We start from the raw sequence: 16,764 nt of genomic DNA, 5'->3' as shown, positions 1-16,764 counted from the left end.
CCACAGTGTGTGTATATATGTGTATATATGTATATGTATGTGTGTGTATATATATATATATATATATATATATATATATATATATATATATATATATATATATATATATATGTGTGTGTGTGTGTGTGTGTGTGTGTGTGTGTATGTATATGTGTGTGTGTGTGTGTGTGTATATAATTTTTTGGCCACTGTGTGACACAGAGTGTTGGACTGGATGGGCCATTGGCCTGATCCAACATGGCTTCTCTTATATTCTTATGTTCTTAAAATTACTTTTTTGTAAGATAACTGAAGAAAACTCAGTTCTTAGAACATCAGCAAAGCAGGGATGTTCCTGAGTATAGCCAAGGAATGTAATTGATCAACATAGCTCTAGTACAATGAGAACAATGACTTACATGACACCAGTACTGAAGAGTTAGCTGGTTTTCTTCTATATTGAAAAGGCTTAACCATCCCTCATAGTTATTGATAGATTTGAAGAGTTACAGGCGCCTTTATTTGGCTTTTGAGCTATTAAGCCACACTCAAATAATCACTCTTATGCTTTTGTCTGCAGTCACAAGAGCTGGAAAGACTGTGTGTCCTGTTGTTATAGATTTTTAAGAAATCCTTGTGACTGTCTTCAGGTATGACAGCAACTGAAAGTAGAACAGCTGTCCTAGCCAAGAGCCCAAGTTGGCACAAGAGCCCAAGCAATCCCACTGCTTTCTAGTAACTCCTTCTAAGCCCATCTGCTTTCAGAAATTGATGTGGACTCCAGTGCTTAAGCCACTGAAGAAAAACATTTTTGAAAGCAAAGACAAAATGTTCTGTGTACTAATCTTTTGCAAAATAATGTGACACTTAGTTTATCCTTTCTAGTTAGTCTACTGTATCATTAAGAAGTTGATGGGAAGTTTTAGTTTTAATCTATTGACAACTGCATCAGGGAAAACTATTCCAGAGCTTCAGACAATGTATTAGTCATAATTGTTAGAAATTACAGGAGCACAGCAGATTAAAATTATATCAGACTTCAAATTGTTCTCCCAGTGCATTTGAGAAGAAAGATGCCTTCAGCCTACGTTTAATTCTATCATTTACTTAGAGCAGCTTTTCATGGTGATGACAGTGGCATGTACAGTTTTTCATAATGACAGATCAGTTAAATTAAAAAAAGAAACCCAAATACATTTGCAAAGAAAAATCTTTGTTCTTTAGGTCCTTATGTGGCACACAGTAAAGTGCAACCTTGTTACTTACCTACAGTTATTGAACCAGCTCCTGTTGTATCAATCACAATAATGCTTGAGGTCTCAATATGTTCTAATTCCCATCAGACTAAAGAGCTGATTAGGCTTTAAGGGAGTCAATATGTTTAATTGTTTTGAGAGAACAAGAGATAAATTTATTAAAGGGGAGCTATCCCCCCCAAAATAAACTTCCTACTGAATTATGAGAAAGGGAAGCATGTATTAATTATTCTTTTTTTTGTTTGCCATGTTCCATAATGTCGGTTCCAATCCTGAACAGATAGTAAATACTATCGGAAACTTTCTTCCAAATGAGCTTGTTTGGACTGTAGCCTAAAATTATTTGCCTACAAGGATAAATTGAGTGGAACTGTGAAAAAGGCATTAAATGCCAAGCTGATATTTTCTAGGCATTGAACTTTTCCAGGCTAAGGAAATATTGTTGGTTTATTTTAACCCTTGTTTCATGTATGAAAGACAACCCAATGTGGGTCAGAACATTTTAAAATACTCAGAATTACACAGTACATCATATAAAAAAGAGCAAAGGTATAAAAATAATCAATATATGTGGACAGCACAATCAACCACAAAATATTAACTGCAACAGCCTTCCTAAAAGAGTATGCAGCATATGGTCCACACAGTCCTCGCAGGACAGTGTTCCTTAAGGAGATAACACAGTAGAGAACTGCTTGGGTAGTGAGAGTGTTCAGAGCAAGGCCTTCCTCCTTCTGTATCTGTTCTTACCAGTTGCTTCTGACATCACTCACATGCTGAAAATCTTCTGGGCAGGCATTATTGTATAAATAGCCTACTGGAAATATTTTTTTGTGCCCCAATTTTAATGAATCCAAAGAGTCTGTGAAGATACATCCTTCCCAAGGATGACTGTGTACAATGTGTGGATTATTCTGTCTCTAAATTCTGTTAATGTTTCTACACAGCAAGATCCAAAGGGGGGGGGGATTCTTGTTGCCATATTTGAGGAAAGTAAACAGCATATACAACTGGCATTTCAATCACTTAGAATCAGTTCCTGAAGTACTACCAGGCATCATATTAAGCTAAAATTGAGTGTAGCATGAGGAAATGTCATACCTCGGGAAAAGAAGAAGGCTGAATATTCACCAAAATAGTATTATGAAAAGAAGGAAGAACTAAATTACACAAGCTTGTTCTTTATGTGCTCTGGCAGTCTGAAAATTACACAGTTCTCCATCAGTAACCTTTTGAGCTTATGTCTTTCACAATATATAGCAAAGGGAACTGTATTATGAAAAGGTAACATTTTCTTTGAGTGCATGTGAGGGCACAGAACAGTTAGCAATACAGAACAATAGTTTGGGTCATTGTTATACTGAGCATCTGTTATGCAGTGGAAATGCAATGGAGATGGATGAGACCTTCATGAATTTAACAGACCTAAGAACAAAATTCAATCATCAACAGTAAAGGCAGGATCATTATCATGCAGTATGGATTGTTTAGGGTATGTCCTTTTGTCTAAAGTCACCCAAGTGCTTTAAAATACAAATTGACTCCATTTAGAAAATTGATTTTAAACATACAAACCCTGTATAAACATTACCATTAAGAAATCAAGCATTAAAGCAGCAGGATACAACTAATTCATAGACTCATAGAGATGGAAGGGACATTCAGGGTCATCTAGTCCAACCCCCCACACAATGCAGGAAATTCACAAATACCTCTCCCCACATATCCCCATTGACACCTGCTCCATAACTAGAATATGGCAAAAAAACAAACACCCACAGCCTTCCCAGATTTCCTGCCAAACTGACCTGAATAAAAATTGCTGCCTGACCGCAAATTCATTTCATTTGTTTTAGCCCAGTTTTCCAGCCTGTCAAGATCATCCTGTATCCCAACTCTCTTCTGCTGTATTTGCTACCCCTCCCAGTTTAATATCACCTGCAAATTTAATAAGCATTACCTCTATTCCTTCATCCAAATCATTTATAAAGATGTTGAACAAAACAGGTCCCAAGACAGATACCTGAGGCACTCAACTTGTTACTCCTCTCCAAGAGGATGAGGAACCATAAACAAGCACTCTTTGGGTAAAATCTGTTAACCAATTAGAGATCAACCTAACAGTAATAGGATCTAAACCACATTTTACCAACTTGTCAACAAAAATATTATGTGGAACCTTATCAAAAGCTTTAAATCAAGATAAACTATTGGCGTTTTCGCACTGACCTTACTCAGGAGCGACGTCCCTCTTCACCGCGCAGCGTCTGCGCGGATTTCGCACTAATTGCTCCGCAGAACCCGGAAGAGCCGCAAAGTCCCGTGGCTTTTGCGTTGCAAATGTAAACTGGCCAAAAGCCAGTTTACATTTGCGACACAAAAGCCGTGGGACTTTGCAGCTCTTCCAGGTTCTGCGGAGCAATTAGTGTGAAATCCGCGCAGACGCTGCGCGGTGAACAGGGACGTCGCTCCCGAGTAAGGTCAGTGTGAAAACGCTCTATGTCTACAACATTCCCTTAATCCAGCAAGGTAAGTAACTTTCACAAAAAAAAAGAGATAAGGTTAGTCTGACATAACATTTTTTAGAAACCCTTGCTGGCTCTTAGTGATCACAGCCATCCTTTCTAAATGCTCAAGGGCTGACTGAGAATTTATTCTAAAACTTTTCCAGGAATAGACATCAAGTTGACAGGTCAGTAGTTACCAGAATTTTCCTTTTTTCACTTCTTGAAGTTGGGGACAACATTTGCCTGCCTCCAATCTTCTGGCACCTTGCCTGTTCTCTAAGAATACTCACAAATAATGGACAGAGGCTCAGAAATTACTTTGCAAGTTATTTTAGTATCCTTGGATGTAGTTCATCTGGCCCCAAGGACATAGTTTCATTCAAAGAAACTAGGTGTTTATGTATTACTCTTATAGAAGAAGAAGAAATTGGATTTATATCCTGCCCTATACTCCAAATCTCAGAATAGTCACAATCTTCTTACCTTTCCCCCCATACACACACACAACAGACACCCTGTGAGGTAGGTGGTGCTGAGAGAGCTCTCACAGAAGCTGTCCTTTCAAGGACAGCTTTGTAATAGCTATGGCTGACCCAAAACCATTCAATCAGGTGCAAGTGGAGGAGTGGGGAAAAACTCAGTTCTCCCAGATAAGAGTCTGCGCACTTAACCACTACACCAAACTGGCTCTCTATACCAATCCTAGGCTTCAAGTCCCTTCCCTCATCATGTGTTCTATTTTTGCCATGTTGAGAACCTTTTCCAAGCATAACATGTAAAAGCATACAGGAAAATGCTTACATAAAATTATCAATTAAACCAATTAAGTCATTAAAAGAGTAGTGATAAAAAGATAACAATATAAAAAGTGGACAATAAACAGCATAATATTAAAAATTATTTGTAACATTAACTGCCAACAAGCCACCTGCCAGAAGAGTATCATTAGGAAGATGGCCAAGGAGAGAGTTCTTCAGTGTGGAGGCCACTACAAATAAAGTCCTAATCCTGTTTTAACAGATTTTATTTATGCAAATTACTGAGCTCCCCCCACCTCAGGCTCTTAAGAGTATGTCAGAATGTTTGGAGAAGTATATTGGACATGGACCATGTAGGGTTTTAAAAATAAGAAACCATACTTAGAAGTGTGTTTAGTAGCAGATAGGCAGCCAGTGCAGTTGATCTAGGATAGGTATTATCCATCACTCTATTTTCTGTCAAAAGATAAGCAGCATGACTCAGCTAGTCGAATGCACTAGTCCAGGGATGTCAAATGTCCATCCCATGGGCCAGAACCAGCCTGCCCAAGGCTTTAATCAGTCCTGTCAGGCTCTTTTGTCCCCCCTCTTCCCTTTTGTCCTCACCCTTTGAAACTCCAAGGCTGCCCAGTTCATAGATCTTTCTTTGTTTTTGCAGGCTGAAGCAGAAAACAATTCTGGGCTTGCAAAGTTGCAAGGAAAATGTGGAATGGACTTTCCATTAAGGTCTCTGTGCCCAGATAGACTACTTTGGGAGTAGCCTATTTGGGCACAGAGACCTTAATGGAAACTCCATTCTGTGTTTTCCTTGCAGCTTTGTCTGTGCTGCAATGTATTTTAATGAAGTGCAGCTCAGTTTCACTTTTCAGCATTTATATAGCCAGTTAGAAGGTGTTCTTTGCTGGAGTTGTGTGGCCTTGCAAATAAAGGTTGATGCTTTGAGCCAGCATGTCTCTGCTGAATGGACCTTAGAACTGGTGCTTAGTGAGTACTCTAACCAGGAAACCCACAGCCAAAGGGGGATGAGCCATTGCCAATCTGAGTAGACCTGGAGATGGGGAGAAGCTTGCAATGCCCAGCCATTTCATGTTTTCCTAAGCCCAGAGCATTTTATATTTTTGGTTTATATTTTTAGTTTCTGCTGTGATCGTGCTTTTTCTTGATGCTTTAAAAAAAAAAAGATTGCATTGCCAAATCCCACTATTCCCCCACCTTTCCATTTTAAACAAAACACTGCAAGAGTTTTAAGCATGTTTGTATTTTAAGTAAAAAATAATATCTTAAATTGTGTTTCTCTGTATCCTTTATAAAGTTTATATATCTCCACTACCTGGCATTACATTCTATAATATGCATGGCCTGGTCCCACAAAGTCCCATTTATGTCAGATTCAGCTCTCATAACAAATGAGCTCGACACCTCTGCACTAGTCAGTTCTTGCTTAACTGGTAATTCGGAATCATTATGTCTAATGTACTGCAAATGGTTCTAGAGCTTACAGCCTGTGTAGTTTTCCTTTGCATGCTTTTCTTCAGACACAATAGCCTGGGAATGCCAATCAAATGAATGAAAGATAGCACAACTGGATGTCTTTGTAGGATTGTCACTTGCAAAGTCATTCTTGGATGCACATGAATTGAGTTCAGATTGCTGTTTTTTCCCATCATACAGTGATTTCTAGAGAGATACTTTTTTGTCCTCTTCTTCAGGATGAGTGGGCATGAAGAGTGAAGACTAAACAGTTTGGGGACATTATGAGTAGCTCCTACTACATAGTCAGCTGATTCTTTGCTGGGAGATTGGCAGCAGCAAAAGAAGAGGTCAGATAAGAATGCTGGCAGTTTTGAATAGCTGTCCTGAACTCAAGTAATGAAGAGGATGACAGAGAAGAAGGGTGGTAACCAAAGCAAAGCAAGTGTAATAACTTATTTTAAATCTGGGAACTTTAAATATGAAATATTTAAATTTGAAATATGGCTCTCCAGATTATCAGTTGACATTTTCAGGTTCCATTAAAGACAGAGTAACTGGTGCAGTGGATGGAAAAGACTGCTATAGAACCAATGAAAGTGAGCAGAGTTTCTATATTGTAGAAAAGGTAGAGTGTGATGCAAAGAAAGTCTAGGGTACTTACACCTTATTGGAAACAAGTTGGACTAAGTACAGAGTACTCCCTTTGTGCTTATCCTTCTCTCATTTCCATATTTCTGGACTCTGCTTCTGTGCTGCAGAGGTTTTAGAATCTTACCTTACTACATTGTGAACTGAAATCTTTTACTTCTGTAAAAAGAAGATGCATATTCTCAATGGGGTGTTGATGGGAGGTTTCTAAAAATAGGATGAGTACTGTTTAACTGGGCATATAATCATGCTATAAAAACCGAGAAAAGCATTCACATTTGGTTGTATATATTTGCATTTTTGGGTTTTTTTTTTAAACCTAATACTATAGCAGAAGTGCTTTGATAGATCTAGGCTTGATCTTTATTTGGAGTTCCTTGAAACACCTTTACCTCCTTGTATGTGTTAGCTATAGTATACACCAGGTTCTTTTGGATTTCCATTGGGAGAAAAGATAAACCTTTTGGAAACTACGATTAAAGTTTACTAATTAACTCAGTAATGAATTGGTTTATTAAGCACAACTGTTCACTAATACATCTCATAAAGTTAAGAAAGAATACATGTAATACTTGGTATTATCTCACTCATGATTATGTGTCTCCCATAAGCTACTAAGTGGTCAGCTTTCCCCTCTTTTAAGAAATCTTGGAGCAGAAACCTGTAACAAAAATTGACAAAATATTCTAATGTATTTTCTGGTTTTCAAAGCAGTTTTTTTTTAAGTCACATAGCCTAGTAAAGTTATTTAATACAACAGATCTCCAGATCTACCAATTTTCCTTAGAAGTGGCTGGAGACTCTGAATCGGAATTATTAGTAAAAGGATTGGCAGCATAAAATCAGGAAGGGATGTTTTTCCAGACAATTGCAAAAAGAGCAGTGTTTTGTCTGTTCTGCATTGAGAGATATTAACAGATGAATGCCTTTTTCATGGATAGATAGAAACTTGCCCCCTTTAATTTTAGTGCCTCCAACAATAGAAAATATATTACATTTTTAGAAATAAAGTATATAATGTGACCAGCTCCAGTTTTGGAGTGTCCTTAAACACAGGATTGTGAGCCAAATTAGACATTACAGCAGACATGGGTTCAACCCAGGGCCAATGCCATTTTAAAAATGCCGCAAGGGCCCAATAAGGTATAGTGGGTTCAGATGATTTTGTTCCCACTCCATACACCTGTTCAACTGCATAAACAGCCCATCACACCCTGTGGTCACCATAATGTCTAGTTTGGCCCTGAGAGAGCCCTTTATCTGTTGGCAGTAGGAAGTTAATGCATGGCTAGTGAAAGCCAGCACAGAACAGAGCTTCTCAAAATTTCTTTGCATCATAAAAAGGAACTACAAAGCTTAATTTTGTTCTTGTAGTCAGGATGGGTCAGAGATAATGGATATTGTCTCCAAATTAGCAGGAGCCTTTGTATTGTAGAGTCTCTGCATTAGGGGTTTGCAGAGGGAAAAAAGACATTTTCCATATCCTTATATATAGGAGCTGGAAAATATTGATATTCCCAGTTTCCAAATAACAGCATGGTATTTGGAACCAGTTTTCCCCCTTGGGTTTCTGATATTTTTTGGCTCCATTATTCCTATGAGGAATAATTCTGGAAAGTGGGGGTGGTTTTAAAGGTGCTGGCACCAAAATTGCAGGGGATCTGCTGGTGATTGTCCTTTAAATAACCCTCAGTTTTCAAGGCAATTGGACCATGGTGTCCAATTCTATGGGCTCCTGAATGGGGGAGGTGGGAGACAAATGTAAAACCCAAGAATCTTCCCATAGGAAAGCTATTGCAGCTATTGTTAAACCTAAACAATGTAAAACTTGCAAAACTGAAACTATGTCAAATGTGACAATCTCAACATATGTAAGGCATAAGAATTTCAATATAAAGTCTGAGAATCCACATGAAAACTGCAAACCTGACACAAACCAAGTTTCAGCAAAGAGTAATTTTTTTTAAGCAATTGAAACTGACAGAATCTGAACTAAAGCAGCCTGGCAAACTGATACCAAGCCCTGGGAGACAGTGAAATGGGTTGGGGGGAGGAAATAAAGGCAAAACCAGTCCTGGGGCCCTGCAAACATTGGCTCCTGATATTCCCAGGTAATTCCAAATATTTTAGAGCTACTTTTTAATTTTAGAGACCCAATTACATCCAAAAAATACTAACATGTTTTTCAGATATATATTTGGTTTGGTTATATCCAAGCATACATCCCTAGATTGAATGCTGTAAGGGACCATGAGAGAGCAAACAAACTGAAATTAAATACAGAAAAACAGGTGCCTTGAATGAGCTTTAAAGCATGATTGGGAATACGTGTTCAGTTTGCACTGGGTGGGGCCATATTCCCCTCAAGAGGCAAGCTTGCATATACTCTTGGATGCCTCCTTGACCCTGCATGCCCAGACGACAAAAGCATATTTCTAACTTATATTGGTTTGCCAGCTGTTGCATTTCCTGGAACAGATATGCCATACTTCCACAGCTGTTTCATTTCCTGGAACAGATATGCCATACTTCCACAGTCACACACATTGGCTACAAACAGGTTGGGCTACTGGTTCAGAATGTGGCAGCCCCAGTGCTTCCAGGGACATACCCCCACATTGTGCCAATTACACTGGGCCCAGTACAAAGTACTGATATTAATACTTTAAGGCTTTAAATGGCTTAGGTCCAAGGTACTTAGTGAATCTCCTCCACCCACACATACCCATGCTGAAGCCTGCCAAGGAATTCTCACTGTAGGAACCCCTTGTTGGAGAAATAAGATGGGGCTAGTTTCTCAGCAACATGGTTCCTCCTTTAGAGGGCTTCCAAAATAATCTGGAAATGCTTTTTTATTCTGGAATGCCTTTTTAAAATTTAAAACTATCACCAGTGCTTGTGTAGCTGCTGTCCATTTTATATGGATATATTGGAAGCCACTTTAAATATTTATTTCAAACAGAAATACTGGGTTAAAAATTCAAATAAATAAATAAATGTAATGAGGCTATCTTAGATCAGAGGTCTGCAATCTTTCATAATTCAAGAGCCCAACGAAGTCCAAATTCAGAACAAGGATCACAAGCCCTTTCACATAACTAGAACTATACAAATTAACACTACTGATAATCGGGGTGTGTGTGTGTGTGGTGGTTTAGCAGGAATGCACAGGAACGCAGTTGTGGCCGGCTTGGCACCAGGGGGTGTGGCCTAATGTGCAAATAAGATCCTGCTGGGCTTGTTCTACAAAAAAGCTCTGTGTAAAACAATGGTGATGTCAGGGGGTGTGGCCTAATATGAGAATGAGTTCCTGCTGGGCTTTTAAAATAAAAAAGCCCTGCTAATTATCCCATTGTGATTTCTTGTTACAAGGAGGCATACACAAGATCTCAGAGTAAGTAATAAATATGCATAAGATAACTTTATGCAATCATTTTAGTGCATTGCCATAAATCTGTTCATATTTTGCACTTGGGTTACTGGTAGGGTTGCCAAGCCTCTGCCCTCAACCACTGGAAAATTTTGGGGGTGAGGCATGAGGAAGGGAAGATGCATATTGTAATGCCACTTCTGGGTCTTTCTAGGCATTCCCCACAGAGTTGTGAGGACTCCCTAAAACTTTATGATATAGATCGACATCATTCCTTCTTCATTTTTCTCCCACCTCTTTATTGAGCCAATACAGGTGACAAAGGAATATCATCAGCAAGAGAACTCTCACCATAAGCAATAAGGACTCCTATACATTGCTAGCAAATGTTTACATCTATCATTTTCCTTTCTGTAAAGCATCCTAAGAAGTACTTTAGTTCCCTAAAAATCTTTGCTTGCTTTACATGCTGGTTATTCCCTCATCCCACCCACCTCATCCCAATTAAATATTTGATTTTCATTCTTGAAAGAGCCATATTAAATGCCACAGTAAGACCTATTTGGTCATAGGTTGCAAGACCCAGACTTTAATACTTTTCTTAAAGATATTTGATAGCTACTTTTTAATATTTCTTGATAATGTGAGCTCACTTTTTAAAGTTTATCATTCAGCATTTTCTCCTCTTCTTCCCATAACCTACTAATGTGACATGCAGCAATACACACACACACAAACGCACACCCATATACTTTGATTGCATTATGGCACCAGCACTGTATGGCACCAGACACTGGCAGTGCTTGACGGTTTCCAGAGATCAGGCCCAACTGCAATCCATGTTAATATTCTGGACTCATCCTTCTAAGCTTTTCAACAGCTGCCACAGTGGAAAATCACTTGGATCTCTTAGTGAAGAGACAATAACTGATTCCCCACTAGCCTTATGCTGCTCTCACTCTCCTCTTCTCTGCAGGGCTTCCGTTGGATTTCACACTATCTGCCCCGGGGCTGCAACTCGCTCAGCTCTTTTTGCACCACAAACAAGATCCTCTAAAAACTGGTTTCTGTTTGCTGCACGGAAAAGGCGAAGTGAGTTGCAGGCCCGGGGCAGATAGTGTAAAATACAACAGAAGCCCTGTGGAGAAGAGAGTGAGAGTGGCATAAGGCTAGTGGGGAATTGGTCAATGTTTTACTGACTGAAAGAGCTGTTTATTTATTTAGTTACTGCATCTATATCTTACCTTTCTCTCCACTAGGGACCCAAAGTGGCTTACATAATTCCCATCTTCTATTTTATCCTCACACAAACCCTGTAAACTAGGGCAGGCTGAGTGTGTGTGACTGGCCGAAGGTTACCCAGCATGCTTCCAAGGCAGAATGGGGATCTGACTCTGTTTTGGCCAAATCTTGTTCTGGTGCACTCACCAGCACACCATGCTGGTTTTCAAACTCAGTTTTCAAATTCAATCAAACTCAACCCCTCTCCTTCAATTTTACCTCCAATGCTGGTATTATTGTTATTATTATTATTTAATATTTATATCCTGCCCTCCCCACTGAAGCAGGCTTCGGGTGGCTCACAACAATGAAAACAGTAAATTACAATAAAACATTAATTCAATAATTACAATTAAAACAATATAAAACAATAAAACAGTTTGGTGCTAGTATCAAATTTTTGATGGCATTTCATGCTCTTAGGTATCCTTTTGTATTACTATATTGGCAGTTTAATAAGAGGCTAGCTGGCAACTTAGTTAAAAGCTAGCCGAAAAAGTGTTGTCTTGCAGGCCTTGTGGAACTGGGCAAGGTCCCACAAGACTCTGACCTCCTCCAGCAGTTGGTTCCACCAATAGGGGGCAGTGACTGAGAAGGCGCAATCTCTGGTGGTCTTCAATCTTGCCTCCCTTGGCCTGAGGATCAATAGAAGGTTTTGTGTTCCAGAATGAAGTACCCTCTGGGGAACATATGGGGAGAGACAGTCCCTAAGGTAGACAGGTCCTCGGCCATATAGGGCTAAGCCCAAATGTTTGGAAACAACTTAGTAAAAATAGTTGTAGTAAAATTTACCTCCAATAAACCTGCAGATTGTGAGCGTGTAGATTTCAGTTTTTGTTTCCTTTCATAACCAAATATCTTTGCTTAAATTTTACAAAATTGTGGTATAGAGAGGGGTATAAATTGAAAAATTAAATTACATTAAAAATCATCTGTCTATGCACAGAAACTAACTTGGATGAATGGAAGCATTATTTTCTATGATGGCACAATATCTACAGTACACTTTGCTTTTGTGGGGCTGTGGGCTTTTTTGGAATTCAGGCAGGGTTAGAGTTCTTCTAGAACTGATAAAAGGCAGACGCCCAGGATTTCCTCCTCCTGTTGGCAGTAGACAGCCCACTTTACCTGAAGATGGAGGGACAGAGGTGTAAGTGTCCCTCCCTATAGAAAAAGGCCTAGGAGGCATACAGATCATTAACGATCAGTTAATCTCTGTAAGCAAAAGCTGCTTATTCAGAATCTGAGATATCCTGGCCATGTTAAATTGTAGTGTAAACAAGATGTTTGAGAACATGGTACTCATTTACTAATGAAAAAAAGCAGAGGGGCTTATTTTTATTTTTTAAAACAAAAGCTGAATGTGCAATTTAGGGTAGACAAACTGTGCTTGCTCCCACTTATTATTTCATTGTGTCTTTGGTTGAGTGACTTTTAAAAAAAAATCTCCCAGTTTGATTTGCAAATGAGAATTTTATTTATTTTTTTTCCACAAAAAAGAATTTTATTTACAACAACAAAAGACAGAAAACAAATAAACAATTAAACAACAACAACAACAAAAGCATTATTGACAAACCTATATACATTTATCTAATGGAGCGAAATTACTGAGACTAATACAAGTAATGTTATTCTATCCATTCAAATCCCAATTGTTTGGCCCATTCATACATTGGATACCAAGTTTTCTTACACTCTTCCAGATTACCATCTTTCAACCTATAAGTTAACATATCCAAATGAGATATGGATGAGAAATATCCAAATGAGAAATGGATATGCAAATGAGAATTTTAATCGCTTTTAGAATGAGAGGCTTTCTTCTAGCTGCCTGAAAATGGTGCGGGGGAAAAGCAGTCCTTGGATGAGGGCTACACTCTCTGAGAACGTCATCTCAATTGATTGAGAAACACAAATGTTACAAACAGGAATGTTTCTCATTGAAACCAAAGGGAATTTCACCCAGATACAATAAAGACTTGGAATATGTGTAGCAATAGTATTGCAGAATCATAAATTTTGGATAGAAAACATGGGATGAATCCAAGTCTGAATAAATTTCTGTGCACGTACCAGTTTATATTGCCATTTGAGCTTGTTGAAGTGTACAGATGGCTGGTTTACCATGACACACCAGAATCCAGGCTGAGAAAATAAGATTAGACCAAGTGGCCAGCAACTGTAAAGGTCATGCAAATCAATTAAAAAGGAAACAGTTATTAGCTTAAATTAGTGAGGGCTTTCATCACTTTATGAAATGCAGGAATCTGGAATGTACATATATATCAGATCAGAAAGTAATAGTAGCAGAGTCCCTTTTTATTTTTGTATCCTTGCAATTTTCATATATTGACTGCAACAGAGGTGGGAAATGGCAAGCATTCTGCTGACTTGACTAAAACTGTCACTTGCCTTAATCCTCATTTCAAACGTGCACTAAAAATAGAACAGCGACAGCTGACATTTTTATTTTAAAAGCCCTTTCCATCTAAATTTAGAAATGTCAGTATTGAATCTCACAAGGATCATTACACATGCAGCCAGGGTGTTCATAAATAACTACGACATCTCCCCTGGTAACAACACAATAACAGACTGTCTGGATTGCAGGGAATTCAGCGTTCTCTGTCCAGCTGGGATCCTTTCAGCTGTCTGGGCTTAATTTTCAAAGGCAATTTCACCTCACTGGCCTAGATAAAATTATAAAAAGAGCTGTGAAATGCTTTTGCTGCAGTGATTTTTGCTGTTTATGATGGTGTGTCCCTTTTATTGTATTAATATGGCAACTAAATTTTTCCACTGGAACAAAATAATTAGAGACCTGGGTACAAAAGGGTAATGCCATTGGGCAGCTGCTCACTGTCAGTCTTTTGGGCACAGTTTTCCCTTTGTTCTTTCTGAAGCTTTATGCCACTCAAGCATTTTTTTAAAAAGTGTATAGCAGTGTTATTTCTTTCTCTTCTTCCTTCTGTTGTTATGTTCCTTAGGTGGGAGAGTTCAGAGCTCATGCAGCTGAATGGACGGCCAATGTCACTGCAGAGTTCAAAGAAACACGCAGGCGCCTGAGTGTGGAAATTTATGACAAGTTCCAGCGAGCTACCTCCATCAAGAGGAAGCTCTCTGCTGAAATGGCAGTGAACCACAGCCAGGACCTGACTCCTTGCAAGAGAACCTTGTCTGTCAACCACCTCACCAGCGAGAAAGATATCTTGCCTGCCATCACAAAGACAGACAGCATTTATATGAATGGCTTGACTCCTCACTGTGCAGCTGAAGAAATTGCTGTTATTGAAAACATTAAGTAGCGCTGACTTTGAATCCTGATCTTTTAATAAGAAAAAGCCTGTGGTTTAGACTTACCTTGTAGTTCCTGATATTTTACCTGTTCATAACTGATGCTAATAGCATTTTTTTATCACATGCATGAGTTCCAACAGAAACCCACCACAATAAGGATTCAGAGTCACCATCATATTTCTTGAAAGACACAAAATGAATGGCACTCTGTCATTGACAAATGCTGGAACAAGCAATGTCTGATGCCTTTTTTGTGCCCAGACTGTTTTTTCATCTCTCCTAATGTGCCATAAGGCGTAAAGAATGAATAATACCAGTTTAGATTAACAATGTAGCTTTGAGGGATCAGTCCTTAAACTTTTCAGGGTCTACCTTACCAAGCCTAGGAATGGACCATGTATGGACTACAAACTAAATGTAAATGGCAAGAAAATCTTATGCAGCCTTTTACCTAAGAAATTTTTGTCAGTGCCTTATCTTTTAAAGAAACAGAACCTCTATAACTCTCATATGGGTTTTTGTCTGTTGATTGGTTGGTTCCTGCATGAGTAACATATCTCATTTGAGATTTCATCATGCCCCAAACAATGATGTTTTAAGGGTGTATAAAGCTGAGGATACCAGCGTTGAAAGAGATGCCAAATCAAAGGACATCAAAGCAACACTCCTAAGTCTAGCTTTAAAGGCGCTGTAATTATAAGGGTGCAAAAGGTGTCCCCCAGCAAGCATTTCTTTTACTCAGGTGCAGATGATATATGTATACTCTGTAGACCTGTAGAATTTATGGATCCATGTCAGGTATCATTTAAACTATGATCCACAATTCAGCCCCACACATTACATACCAAAAAATCTTCAGTGTTGTGTTGCTAAATTATATGATAAGCGATAACAAATACTGTTAGTTACTTGATGCATTGAAAAGATTCATTCACATACCAACAATGCAGAACACTTCTGAATCAACAGCAGCAGAGTGGTTTCTAGTCAAGACAACATTGGTGGCAGAAAGGGATTCTAATTTTTTTTGTTCTAGCCACGTCCTGCCATAAGCTACTTTAGCACAGGGATCCTGCCTTCTGGATTGCCTTCCTGAATGTTACAACCTACAATGTTTCTTCCCACTCTAGAAGTGGGATTAAAGTGGGAATGCAGCTGAAACTGGCATCACTGTGACTTTCTCCTCTGAGAATACAGAAGGTAACTGAACACAAATGCAGACGTGAACAACAGTTGACCAATAGCACAATCCAAATATCAATGGATATTTGGATAGAATAGGCTGATATGCAGATCTGAAACCTACCCTAGGGATTTCATTGGTTGTCTTAAAGAAAAAAAATGACTTTCATTTTAAAGCCTCTTGTGTCTTTGTTTCTCTCTGTGTGTGTGTGCAAGATTCAGAAGGAATGCAGAATTAAAATAATGGAATGGTTATCTTTTTAAAAGTTTTAATTATTTTAATTTTATTGCAACCTGGCTGTATGTAAAATAAACATAACACCCCTTAAAAGCTTAATAGGCAGCCTGATCCTCAAAGCATAACTATGGTGCAATGCCATTGAAATGACAAGTATTTGCACCGGCAGAGCTGTTTGAGGCTCACATCCTTGACTCTGAGAACATTAAAGCAAAATGGGACATTGATTGGACACAATTCAAATAAATCCATATTGTCGGACTATTAAATAACATAAACTATGAATGTTAAATTAATGGATGCTTCATCTTTTCTACAAATCTAAGTTATCAGTGTAAATAGCAATTAGTGAAGAATGAATGAGAGTATACATCTCAGATCAGCAAGGTTCCATTAAATATGGCCAGGCTCTTCAAAGAAAAAGCCCTCATCCCCACCATTTTCCCCAGCACAGTGTTCTGAATGTTGACATGGTAAGAAAGGTCATCTTGCCATGTATAAACTGTGAATTGTAATGAAAATAAAAAATAATAAAGTTTTTAATTAAAACATACCTTACCAAGTCTCCTACTTGTTGCCATTATAATGGTGAGAACTCTTTTGTAAAACCAGCACAGTGGAGCTCTGGAATTTGAATTATTTTGGACCAAATTACAAAAGTTAGGAAATAAAATCAAGATGGCAGATTCAATAACACCATTCCCTTTCTAGCATCAACTTGTTTCTTCTCAAATTAAAAAAAAAAACTCTTCTTGTTCTTGCCCCTTTATAT

At 38.4% G+C, this 16,764-nt stretch overlaps 1 protein-coding gene across 3 annotated transcripts in view; it reads left to right on the top strand.

Annotated features, from left to right (window-relative positions):
• Window positions 1-16,542, top strand: part of KCNK2 (potassium two pore domain channel subfamily K member 2) — a 268,253-nt gene extending 251,711 nt beyond the window's left edge. For all 3 annotated transcript variants that reach the window (XM_060246797.1, XM_060246807.1, XM_060246815.1), the window contains exon 7: window positions 14,263-16,542. In XM_060246797.1, the coding sequence (XP_060102780.1) occupies window positions 14,263-14,580 (318 nt within the window). In that variant the 3' untranslated portion in view covers window positions 14,581-16,542. The remainder of the gene's footprint in view (window positions 1-14,262) is intronic.
• The last annotated feature ends 222 nt before the right edge of the window (window positions 16,543-16,764 follow it).

This window comes from Heteronotia binoei, chromosome 1 (assembly GCF_032191835.1).
Source record: "Heteronotia binoei isolate CCM8104 ecotype False Entrance Well chromosome 1, APGP_CSIRO_Hbin_v1, whole genome shotgun sequence".
In the NCBI taxonomy this organism is placed as follows: Eukaryota; Metazoa; Chordata; class Lepidosauria; order Squamata; family Gekkonidae; genus Heteronotia; species Heteronotia binoei.
This window is presented reverse-complemented; position numbering and strand designations above follow the sequence as displayed.